At 38.9% G+C, this 13,298-nt stretch overlaps 1 protein-coding gene across 1 annotated transcript in view; it reads left to right on the top strand.

Annotated features, from left to right (window-relative positions):
- GIPC2 (GIPC PDZ domain containing family member 2) overlaps positions 1-13,024 on the top strand; it is a 75,541-nt gene extending 62,517 nt beyond the window's left edge. Inside the window, exons 5-6 of the mRNA XM_010989068.3 lie at positions 1,222-1,303; positions 12,801-13,024. Coding sequence (XP_010987370.3) covers positions 1,222-1,303; positions 12,801-12,946 — 228 coding nt within the window. The 3' untranslated portion in view covers positions 12,947-13,024. The remainder of the gene's footprint in view (positions 1-1,221; positions 1,304-12,800) is intronic.
- The last annotated feature ends 274 nt before the right edge of the window (positions 13,025-13,298 follow it).

Genomic DNA, 13,298 nt, shown 5'->3' with positions numbered 1-13,298 from the left:
ATGAAAATTATTTAAAAATATTATCTCATCATCTCCTTATAAAATTGACTTTTGTGTGTTTTGATAAGGTACACAATGCATCAGTATGATAACACATGTGCAATTGATTTAAAGTGCATACAGTGGTCCCCTCTTATCCTCCGGGGACACGTTCCAAGACCCTCATTGGCTGCTGGAAACTGCAGATAGTACTGAACCCAAATATATTGTTTTTCCTATACATACATACTTACGATAAAGTTTAATTTATAAATTGGGCACAGTAAAAGATTAATAACAATAACTAATAATAAAATGGAACAATTATAAAATATTTTATAATAAAATTTGTGTGAACATAGTCTCTCTTATATCTCACTGTACGTACTCACCCTTCTTGCGATGATGTGAGATGATAAAATGTCAGTGTGATGAGATGAAGTGAGGTGAGTGACGCAGGCATTGTGACGTAGCGTCAGGCTACTATCGACCTGACTGTACGTGAGAGGGAGGAGCACCTGCTCCGTGTGACCCCAGATCATCAGCCCTGATGATGTTGATGGTTGGATGTCAGGAGCAGGTGATGTAGATGGTTGGGGATTCTGGGATCGAGCGAATGGTGTGAGATTATATCTCGCTACTCAAAATGGCATACAATTTAAAACTTATGAACTGTTTATTTCTGAAACTTTCATTTAATATTTTCAGCCCTCAAATGACTGAGGTAACTGAAGCTGAGGAAAGCAAAACCGCAGATGAGGGGAACTACTGTACAGTAAAATTAAATAAAAACAATAGGGGTGTGTGTTCAGAGTGTTTTACTCTTGGGGTGAGCTGTTAAAAGGTTTGGAAACCCTGGCCCACATGATAGAGACCAAAGCCCTTTTCATGGCACACAGGAGCTCCTAAGATCTAGTCATGTCTGGCACTGTGTTTCCCATCACACTGGACGTCTTGCTGTCTCTTTAACGTGCTGTACTGTTTGTCAGACCCTGGAACGTCACACAGACCCTGCGTATCTATTTCCTTCTACTTGCAGTGCCTCGTCCTGCTTATCTGATGCCAGTTCATCTTTGGAAACACAGTTCTTAAGCCACTTTCTTTCTGAAGTCTTCCTGGACTTCAAGACAGATTCAAATTAGCTGAAGCATACAAGAGCTGGCTCCATGTCAGATTTCCCCCTGTGTGTGCCTCAGTGTTCAAGATACAAATATAACCTTATTTCTCTCTTCTCTGATACAGCCCTCTGAAACCAAAGCAAAGGCCATTGGAAAGGTCGACGATCTTCTTGAATTGTACATAGGAATTCGAGATATCGATTTAGGTAAGATCATACTCTAAAAAAGTCTTCTCTTTCTTAATTTGATGGAACGTAATGCTTATCTGTTTCCCTTGCATTTATAGTCAGTTATGCTTTTCGAGATAGAAGGTATTTGTGGAGTGATGAAAAGCATAATGAAAATAAAGATAATAAATAAAAATGAAAAGAAGACCCTGGCCTTTACCTCTTACTAGTTGTGAGGCCTCAAAGCCAAGTCAACTTTTCAAAACTTCAGTTTTTTTTTAAAAATAGGAAAAATGTTTATTTTGTCTACTTTTTAAATTCAAAGTACAGTTGATTTACAATATTGTGTTAGTTTCAGGTGTGCAGCAAAGTGATCAAAGTGATTCTGTTTTATATATATATATATATATATATATATATATATCTACTTTCAGATTCTTTTCCATTATATGTTATTACAAGATATTGAATGTAGTTCCCTGTGCTGCACAGTTAAATCCTTATTATCTATTTTATATATAGTAGTGTGTATCTATTAATCCCATACTCCTAATTTATCCCCTCTTTCTCTTTTGGTGACTATAAATTTGTTTTCTATGTCTGTTGTCTGTTTCTGTCTGTTTCTTAATAAATTACTATTTTTTTTTTAGATTTTGCATGTAAGTGACATCATATAATAATTTGTCTTTCTCTGTCTGACTTCACTTAGTATGATATTTTCTAGGTCCATCCATGTTGCTGCAAATGGCAAGATTTCATTCTTTTTTATGGCTAATATTCCATTGCGCATATATATATATATAATCTTACATCTTTATCCAGTCATCTGTTGATGGACAGGTTGTTTCCATGTCTTGGCTATTATAAATAATGCTACTCTGAACATTGGGGTACACGTATCTTTTCGAACTAGAGTTTTCATCTTTTCTGGATAGATGCCCAAGAGTGGGATGCTGGATCATATAGCAACTCTATCTTTAGTTTTTTAAGGAACCTCCATACCATTCTCCTTAGTGGCTGTACCAATTTACATTCTCGCTGACAGTGTAGGAAGGTTCCCTTTTCTCCACATCCTCTACAGCATTTATCATTTGTAGACTTTCTGATGATGGCCATTCTGACTGGTGTGAGGTGATACCTCACTGTAGTTTTAATTTGCATTTCTCTAATAATTAGTGATGTTCAGTATTTTTTCATGTGTTGGCATCTGTATGTCTTCTTTGGAGAAATGTGTATTTAGGTCTTCTGCCCACTTTTAATTGAGTTGTTTGCTTTTTTGGATATTGGATTGTATGAGCTATTTTAAACTTCAGGTTTTTATCTATAAAGTACAAATTATATTTCCTTCATAGGCTACCTTATGGATTTAAAAAACATGCATGATGAAGGATGTTAAGTAGAATATTATGGTAATTATTTCACAGTATATATATATATATATTAAAAGTATATGAAAAAGTTTAGTAAATGATACGTATGAAAAGTATCATTAGTTAATACATCAGATTTAATTGACAAATTGTGTATTTATTATGATAAAGTTGTGCCACACTTAATAAGGTTACTGAAATCTTGTGAACACTGCATCAAATATGAAGAATGTGGACACACTTGGCATATGACTAATAAGGGCATTTGAGCAGTTGAATTTCTGTGTATTATGTCATCATTAGGATGTCAGAGCCTTGATTTATCCATTAAGATTCTCTCCGTTGCAAATAACAAATGAAACAAAACTCAACAATTCTAACTGGCTTAAGGGAAAAAAGAGGGGTAGAAATATTTTGGTTCTTACAGCTGAAAATCCAGAAGTAGATCCTGGCTTTAAGAATGGTTAGATTTGGTGCTGTCATCAGGGTGTGGTTTCTCTCCTCCCAATTCTGGCTTCCTTTCAGGTCCTCGTGGTATCCCCTGGCAGCCCCAGGTCCCCACCCCCCCATAGAGACAAAATGACAGCCACGGCTCCCCCCTCTGCATCTTCTTGGTGGCAAACACAGTGGGAGAGAGGGAAAGCCTTTCCGAGTCTTTCAAAGAAAACGCTCAGGATTGTCTCTGATTGTCTCAAGTGAGCCAGTCACAGAGGCCCGGGAGGTGGGTAGGTCTGGGTCAGAAGTTCTACTTATGGACTAGAGAGTGACTCACTCTGAAATACAAGGGCTGAGACGGTGAAGGGCCTGGCCTCTTCCATGCAGAAGCAAGGTAAACATTCCCTGAAGAAGGGCAGGCGTGTGCTGGGTGGGGCAAGAGTGAGTGTGCACAGCAGCGGTGGGCGGGTTGGTGCCTGCATGCGTCTCTGTGTGTTTGTATCAGGTACTTAATACATTTCTTAAAGTCAAGGACGTGGACTGTTTTGATTACTTGCTGCCAGGTAAAGTATTTTACTCCACCTCAGCTAGAAGTATTTAAAACCCGTTCTTTCTTTTCTGCTTCCACTCATCTTCCTTTTTCCTTCCGAGTTTATTTTTTTCTTGCCTGCCTTAACTTTAAAAATAAAACTTCTGTGTTGGCTGTACAAGAAGATGTCTGTCATGGAAAACAAAAGTCGTACTCTTTTCTAGCTCCTTAAAGAGAAATATAAAATTTGCAATAATAGATCCTCGCTACACACAGATGCGAGGTCAAAGCTGAGACAATCCTATAGAAAACAAATGGTTTAAAACGCTTCTCCCAGTCCTTTTGTATATGGAAAAATATAGAGATTTGCATAAATGATGTGGGCCTGTGACAGTTATGCAGATGAGCATGCAAATGAGCGAAAAGGGGGTTTAGCGATGGCAGTGCTCTTAAACTCAGGTAGTATTTGTTGGAAGAATAATGTATCTCTGTTCAGTTGAGAAGTTTTCAAATTGTATCCCGTATAAATAGTATAAGATGCAGGAACTAGCCTGTCAGTTGCTGAATCTTTAGGAGAACCGCATTTTCCGAAGGTGAGCACTTAAAGCAGTGCTCAACCTTAGAACTGAATTTTGGGCATAGATCTTATAGCTACTTAAGTATAAATTGGGCATAGTTAAATAAATTATATTTAATACTAAATCTTTTGTTATGAAAAATATACAGGAAAGAGTTTTGGGCAGTGGTACAAGTAATTATAAATGAATTAAGAAACAGTTCTTTGAGGATCAATTTTCTTTCACTCTGACAAATTCAGGGCACTAAACATTCTTCATAAATTCCTTGTAAATTAACTAGTAATCCCTTTACAAAGTTAATTAATCAACTGTTGCAAATTCCTCCAATGGCATAAAAACTCATTATCATTATATACACGATTAGCAATGTGATCAGTCACCTAGGGAGGTAAAGTTTAAGGAAAGTAATTATTTGGAGAATGTCAGCCATTGTTAAATTAGGAATTTCTCTCATTATTCAGATCTGATTAGCATGAAATATGAATCACAAATGTGACATTGATTCAGCAAATGAATACATTTGTTTGTATTTCCAGTGTTTCTTGGCTTTCAGGAATGTTAAGTCTTAATTAAACTGACATCATGTTATTTTGAAGTTGTTAATGTAAGTTTTGTTAAAAATTTAAAAGAGTAATATGGCAATAAAATGACTAAAACTGAAAACACTATCATCAAGAAAAGCTTTGAGATGTATTTACCGTTTGAAAATGGAAAACAATTCAAATGAGTCTATGCAGAAGGAGCTTTGGGGGTGATGGTGATTTGTTTGTTTGGGTGTACAGTTGTGAACTAGTCCACAAACAACCCAAAGCCAGCCAGCGTGGCTTGCCTTGGAATGTTATCCACGGGGGAAAGTGGTTTCTGGAAGACTTCGACTCCAATAAGACCTTATGTGGGATTGACCTAACTCAATGAAAAGCTGTGTCATATAAGCTTCTTAATGAATATTTAAGGCAATTGTGTAAATTGTATATAAAACTACAATATTTTTTGATGATACCAATTTACGAATTTGGAGATTATATTAGAAATTTCAGAATTTTAGGATTTCTTATTTATAAAGAGATCCAGAAATGTGTGGAAAGGAAGTCTGAATGATAGCTTCTGAGTAATTTTTTCCTATAAAATCATTTATAGCTCTTTTAAAAGTATATGATAATGTTATTTAGAGATAATTATATTTCTTCCTAGGGTGATTTTCTTTTTTCAGTGGATTCAAAACAATGAATGCCATAGAAAGTCATCCTTCTCATGTAAAGCCAATGAAGTTCTGGAAGTAGATTTGCATTAAAAAAAAAATCTACATTGGCTGTATTTTTTGATGTTTGACTCGTGTGAGTTGCTTGAAATGGGTTGATGTTTTTGAAAAAGTCTTAAGGAGAGTAAGTGCTGAAGACCTTACATAGAAAGAGATACAGTTACAGATTTAATGGTTAAATTAGCAATGGTGGTAACTAATCTTTATCTAAATCCTATTATTTGCTATTTAATAGATTTGAGAACAGATTCAGAGAAGTTTGGTAACTTGTCTGAAGTCAGCTAACAAGTTAAAGGCTGGGATCCAATTCTGGGACTTTCATACCAAGATTTTTCACTTATAGTAGCATCTTATATCTAAAAGTTATGTTTAAGTATTTAAAAACTTGGTGGAAAATATAGATTGAGCAAAATAAGTTTGTCTTTAATAACGATGTAAAAGTTGTTCAGTAGTGGGTAATGATATAAAGATATTCTCAATATAGCCACTAGAGGTCAGCACTTAGCTGCTCTATAACAATACGTAAGAGCAACAATTCTTTCAGTAGAATGTTTTTTTTGCCAGGTTGTATTCAGGTGCTAAATATTATTGCAGCATATTGCAGATCTATTATAGTTAACAGATTTAAAGTATTTTAGTAGCTATCATTGTGTTAATATAATAAAACTTTCTAAAAAGTATCTCATTTGCTTAAGTTTCTTTTCCTTTTCTCTTAAATCAGACTCAATTTTTTATCAAAAAGAATATAATTATGCCAGTTTATTTCTCCCATAAATATATTTAAATTTTATGTTTATACTTTATGCATTAGCAAAAATTCATAACATGTTCGGAGCATGTTCCTTTCTTAATTTCTTTTAAAATAATACAAGCAAATTACTGGCTTTGAGAAGATGTATGGAGAGCACTGTGCTACATACAGCATTTTCAGCACAAGTGTGAAGCTGCTTAACTTGGTATTTTTGTTGCTTCTACAAGACCAGAGGTTCCTTGAAGGCAGATAACTTACTCAGTTTTTAATCCCACCTCCTACCTCAGTACCTCTCCCAGAGTAAATACTTGGTGAATGTTTTTTGAGAGACTCAAAAATAGTGAATTCACAGGGAGGCCGAGTCCTAAGGTCATTTTTGAAGCTTTAGCCCTTGGACAAATTATGAAACTATGAACCTTAATTTCCATATCTTTGTAAAAGGGGTTTGACAAAAACAGCCTTATTGAGTTGCCAAGGCATTAAATTAAATAACATGTATAAAGTTTGTCACGTCATAAATAACAGGTATGGCTGTCATCATCCTTAGCAAGGGTCACTGACAGTTATCACTAGTGACAGTGGTCGAACGTGTGGGATGTCTGACCAGCTCTGGGACTGCATTTGGTGTGGGAGTTTTTCTCGATTTTCTGCTGTGTCAGCGCAAGTGCATGAGTGAAATTATACAGTTTGGACTGTGAGATCATCGTATGGGTGACGTACGCCACCCTTTTTCTCATCTGGTGACTAAGGAACCCAGAGCAGAGAGTGCATGCCAGGGTAGGCAGGTCCAGGATGCACTGTTCCTGGGCTCAGCGCTCTAGACAATGCTGCTGACCTTGCCGAGGGGCCAGAACACTGTGTACCAAGTCGTTTCTTTTAGCCAAATGCGTGTGTGTGTGTGTGTGTGTGTGTGTTTGTGTGTGTGAATGAGAGATTGGTTGACTCAGTGTCCATCAGTGGACGTCTGGTCCCTGTCATTGTTCCCTCCAACATTTAAGAGCATTTAATTTCCGCTTCTGAATAGCCTGTAGGTTTTCTTGTATTTTTTAATCTATGTGTATCTTATTCCTTCCTCAATGAGATTGTATATCACCCATATGTCAGTATAGTCTGTAGGTAACTGTCTCAATAAATGCTGTCTGTAGGCCCCGTGAGAAATATTTAGAATTGTAGACTAAGCAAAATTCTGAACTTGAGGCCTACTTTTCAAGCATTTTAAGTTGTGGCTACTCCTCTTTCCCATCCTGGCTACAGATTCAGAGTTCTGGGCTTCACTCTGAGTGCGTGCGAACTGTGCGGGGGCAGAAAGTATTTAAGTGATTACAGAGACTTCCTGTACCAATCCACGTACCAGCATTCGTTACACGTCAGACACTCAGCTGGGTCCCCTGGGCGTAAGGGGCTGAGTAAGCTGTTCAAGCCATGTTGGGAATTTATTCTCTAATAGAGAAAACATGTAGATGAAAGTAATGACAACGCAGAGCAATGCTGAACAGGCACCGTGAGACCTTATTCCTCACAGTGTGGTCCGGGGCTAGCATTGCCTGGGGGTTGTTGGAAACACAGACTCTCAGGCCTTGCCGCAGGGCTGCTGAACCAGAATCTGCATTTCACCAAGACCCCAGGCGACTGTTCGCACGTTCAATGTGAAGAGCACTGGCAGGAGGCTCTGGGGAGTGGAGGTACCGCTTCCGCTTGGGGGCACAGGGTTTCATGGAGGGAGGAGCCTGGACGGAGAGAGGTTTAGATGGTGGAGCTGGTGATTAGGAGGAAGTTATCCTGGGCAAAGGTAGGAAGGAGGAAAGATGGCGTTGTGAGTGGTCAGATTTATGAGGGCACAGCATTAGTGCAGAGAAGTACAGCCATTTGGGCACCAGGGGTACTTTGAATCAGAATGACGGACTAGGGTTTAGAGTTCTTAAGATATGCACTGGTGACCCAAGGAGTATTTTCACATATGGGAATGACACAGGCAGTCTCAGAGAATGGAAGGGAGCTTCCTGGTCCTCTTGTCTCACTACCAAATAGGATCAGAGCTGGGCTTTAGGAAGAGATACCTCAAGTGCCTTTGGGGGAGGGTTTGCTGACTAGACTTGGAGATGAAGGAAACAGCAAGGGGGCAGTGAGGAGGAAATGAAAAGGAGTGGATTAGAGAGATTGCAAAGGTAGAATCAAGGGGAGGCAGCATTTGGTACCCAGGCAGGAAGAGAAAGGAACAGGGAGAGTGATCGCATCACTAATGGCAGTGGTGACAGTGGGCGAAGGAGTAGCAATTTCTTTAAAAGGGAACGTGGTGTTTGGTTCCTGGACGTGCTGGTTGAGATGCTAACAGAACACAAGCTAGAAGACTTGTGCCCTCTTCCTGGAACTTGTGAGAGAATTCAGGGGTGGAAGCAAAGGTTTGGGACTTCTCTGCAGCGCGGCATGGTTCAGCTGGGGCTGGGGCTAAGATCGCCAAGCAAGACCGCCTAAGGCGAGGGGGGGACACACAGCCTCCAGGTATGTGGGGACTATCAGTGAAGTCCTGTTTCCTGAGCACTTGGTTTCTCCTCTCACTGGGGAAACGCGCTCCGAGGGCAGCTTTCCTCCTTTCTTGACTATAATACTATGACTGTTCGAAGAGCTGAAGACATTAGAGTGTTTCTTGATTTTATAAAAATTTTTTTGCGCATTTTAAAATTTGTTTGTTGGGGAAGGTAATTAGGTTTTGCTTATTTTATTTTATTTTTTAATGACGGTACTGGGGATTGAACCCGGGACCTGGTGTATGCTAAGCACACGCTCTGCCACTGAGCTATACCCTCTCCCCTAGAGTGTCTCTTAATGGCTTAGGAAACAATTTCCAAAATATAGCTGTTACCCATGAGCTTACAGGGTTTATAATTCAAGCATAGTTTTACTGCATTAAACAAGCCCGAGGTAAAAAACAAAAAACAAAACAAAACAAAATCTCCCACCCAAACCAAAAAAACCTAAAAAACCCCCAAAATTTTTTCTCCAACTTGAATGTATCTACTATGTTTTACATTTTCTTCCATTGTCTGTGTAGAGATTCCTCTAATATTTTATTATGGTTTTCAAACATACAGCACAGTTGAAAGGCTTCTTAGTGAGTACTCCTATACTTTGCACCTAAATTCTGCCGTAAATATTTTATTATAATTGCGTTAACATACACTTCTCCCTTTACCCGTCCTGTGTAGAGATTTTTGTAAAAACAGTTGTGATTGTAGCATATAATTTATGTACTATTTTTTCAGTAAATATAGAAACAGATTTCCCCAAGTTACTGCAAAGTTAGTCGTAAGTATGGTTTAAAATTATTTTGAAATATTTTATCAAATATTTTATCCACTATATTTCATCAAACTAGAGGTAGCTTAATGATTCTACAGCTTATTAAAAAACCCCTGCCTCTTAGGTTTTTAAAAAAATTTTCTTTTTTTTTTTTCGTAAAGTAGGTACTGGGGATTGAACCTAGGACCTCATGCGTGCCAAGCACACACTATATAGTACTGAGCTACACCCTCCTTAGGTTTTTCTATAAAAATTTTATGCTAAATTCTTTTCTGTTTTTAAGGTTTTTTAAAAAAAAGTATAGATTCCCTTAAATGTGAAGGAAATGAAGACATTATATTGAAGAGGTATCTGCACCCCTTTGTTCGTAGCAGCATTATTCACAATAGCCAAGAAGTGGAAATAACCTAAGTGCCTATGGGCAGATGAATGAACAAAGAAGTTGAGATATACATACAATGGGATATTCTTCAGCCACAAAAGGAGGAAATCTTGCCATTTGTGACAACATGGATGAGACTTGAGGGCATTATGCTAAGTGAAATAAGTCAGAGAAAGACAAATACTGTAAAATCTCACTTACATGTGGAATCTAAAAACAAAACAAAGCAGGTGGTGGTGGGGAACACAACCCAAAACCAAACTCTTAGAAAAAAAGAACAAATCTGTGGTTACCAGAGGTTGGGGGTGGAGGAGGGGAAGCTGGTTAGGGTGGTCAAAAGATACAAACTTCCAGTTATAAGATAAATGAGTACCAGGGATGTAATGCATAGCATGATGACTATAGTTAACGCTGCTGTGTGATATATTTGAAAGTTGTTAAGAGAGTAAATCCTGAGTTCTTATTACAAGGAAAAATACATATTTTTGGTATCTCTTGGAGATGATGGATGTTAACTAAACTTATTGTGGTAATCACTTCATGATGTACTTAAGTCAAATCATCATGCTGCATACCTTTAACACTTATGGTGATTTATATCAGTTATATCATAATAAAACCAGAAAAAAAGCAGTATAGATTCCCAGAAGTGAAAATATTAGTAGATCAAAAGATGTGAACATTTTTAAAGATTGCTACTTGTTGCCAGATTGTTTTTCAGAAGCCATATCTACAAAGTCAAATGGTGTATTTGAGTGTTTGCTTTACTGTATCCTGGCCAGCCTTGGCATATAGTTAAAAATGTATATGTGAAAATTTTAATAAACTTGACTGGGCCCTTGGGCTGGAGCAGAGGGTCCAGCTGCGGTTGAGGACCTCTCTTCCTTTGCTTCTATGTTGATGGTAAATGGAGAACTTGTGGGGTCATGGCTGAAGCCTGGGGCAAGGTAGGAGACAGGGGGGTGATGCCGAAGAGAAGAGATTCAATTATGCTGATGACTTGTTTTAGATGGTGTTTGCTAAGCTTCTTCACTGTGAGGTTGTTCTCTCTGTAATAAGCATTTGGTGGAGGGAGATTCTGAAGCTATGTAAATATCCCATTTCCCATGAATCAACCAACCAAATCTTCCATCCATTCACCTCTTTGTCAATCAGCCTCTCATTTCATTATGGATTCATAGTTTCTTGTTTTGTTCAATGGAACTATAATCTATTACCCTTACTACTTATTTTGATGCTCAAATTGTCCCTCATGTGGTCAGTGGGAGTTCTTACACTCGGTTTTCTGTGTCTTTTTCACAATGTTCCCATTTTTTTGGATACTTTCTTACTTTCTGGCAGAAGATATTCTTGGTTCATATTGTACTATGCCTGCTCCAGACCTGGAATCAGCCATTTCTTTGAGGAAATCTGGTTTTTTTTTAGTGGAGAATGATATTTAAGAACCAAGATCTTGGGGGAGGGTATAGCTCAATTGTAGAGTGCGTGCTTAGCATGCATGAGATCCTGGGCGCAATCCCTGGTATCTCTGTTAAAAAAAAGAAAAACAAGATCTGGGTGTTTTGTGTGCTCATTGCTGTTGGGGTGTCACTGCTCCCAGGCCCCCGCAGTGGATTGAAGGATGTGTGTGTTCATGTCTTTACCTTTACAGTTTGTAATCTTTTGAAAAAAATATTTCACTGCTCTCTACATTTCTAATTCTGCAGTCTTTATTCTACCTTTCTCCCTTCTCTTATTCACCTTTCTCTGACAGTGAAAAAATGTGGTTCCCATGACTCAATATATATACACTTATGTGATCCGTCTCCATGTGTGCGACCAGCCTCTCATCAGCGTGGCTGCTGTCCTCCTCGCCCCTTCCCCCTCCCCACTGCACCTGGACTCTGTGCCCTGCACCAGGCTATCCAGTCACATGGAAGCCCTCTTCACCTTAACTGGGGCTTTGATCCCTGCCCCAGGTCGCCCCATCCACACCCCACGTTTGCTCTGATTGAGGTGCCCTTCCTCCTATGGGCCATATCTCCTCCCTTCCCCCAGCCTATCTGTGTTAGGACTGAGCTGTTTGAGATGAAGAATAAATACTCTCAGGAGCCCTAGTGAATTTTAGCTGAAAGGCCAGACCTCTCGGCTCATTCAGAGAAATCATACAACTTTTGATTTGTTCAACCCGAACCTGAAAGGAAAAGAGAGGCTGGGCTTTGATGGTTCCCTTTTATCTGGGGGTTCTTCACCCAAGTCCTGAATCACATCCACACTGTCTCTTCTTGGCAGCTGGTGCTTATAGGGGGCTGAGAAAAAAAAAACCAGTGAGCCTTATGGGATCCCAGCCAGGTGGGGCAGGTCCCATGGGAATCCTGAAGATGCTGGTTCCCCAGGCATAAAATATGGGGTTCAGGCAACTTATTAGAAAAACAGAGCAAGGGTACCGCCTTCACTTTCTATCCTGAACTGGAAAGAGGCTCAAAAAAAGTTACTTTGATTCCATGAGTAGACAGCTATCTTCTCCTTTTCCCTAGCTTGATGGTCCCATTGCAAACTGTTACCCTTTGTCTTTTTTTTGTGGTTGGGGGTGGGGGACTGGCAAGGAGCGCAGAGAGAGCCAGTGCCTGTGGGGAGGTGGGGAAGGGATGTGTTCTGAGTCTTCTGTTGGGATTAGCCAGCGGATTTCCTTTCAGGAGCCCTTGTTCTATACACGGGAACTCCAGAAGTTCCCAACTAACGGGCTCCACGATGGAGGAGAGGGCGGGGGTCGCAGCTGCAGACTTGGGTGCTGCGGGCAGGTTGATTAAAAAAAAAAAATCTTTCCTGCGCTGATATGTGATTGATGCAGAGTATCTTATTGTTTTAATTTGTACTAGAAATATAGTGACATTTTTTAATCAGCCCTCTGATGCTGTTTCATGTATCATTAACTTAAAAAAAATTCTTTTTGATAGCCACCACAATGTTTGAAGCTGGAAAGGACAAAGATAATCCGGATGAGTTCGCTGTGGCGCTTGATGAGACTCTTGGAGACTTCGCGTTCCCGGATGAATTTGTCTTTGATGTGTGGGGCGTCATTGGTGATGCCAAACGAGGATGACCATGATGTGAACAGTTGTCTCTGGAGGAATGAACCACTGTTGCTTTAAAAAATAAAAGTAAGATCTTTTAGACACTGTTATGGACTCCGGTTTGATATTATGTGTGTAGAATATATTCTTTGAAATACAATTTTGATTTCTGGGCACTCTTTAATGCATATGTAGTATGCTTAAAATAAATTGCCTAAAATGTGATCAATTTTAACATTCATTCGAGGACTTTTTCAAAGTTGTTTTTCTGGAGTATTTCTAGATAGATGATTTTGTTCCCCATCGACAGCCATGTTTTGTTTTCCACATATAATCTCAATGCAGTGGAAACTAGGATTAGAGTATATAATTTCCCTTATA

Source organism: Camelus dromedarius, chromosome 14, assembly GCF_036321535.1.
Source record: "Camelus dromedarius isolate mCamDro1 chromosome 14, mCamDro1.pat, whole genome shotgun sequence".
In the NCBI taxonomy this organism is placed as follows: domain Eukaryota; kingdom Metazoa; phylum Chordata; class Mammalia; order Artiodactyla; family Camelidae; genus Camelus; species Camelus dromedarius.
Note: the sequence above shows the minus strand (reverse complement) of the source record. Positions and strands in the feature narration are given on the sequence as shown.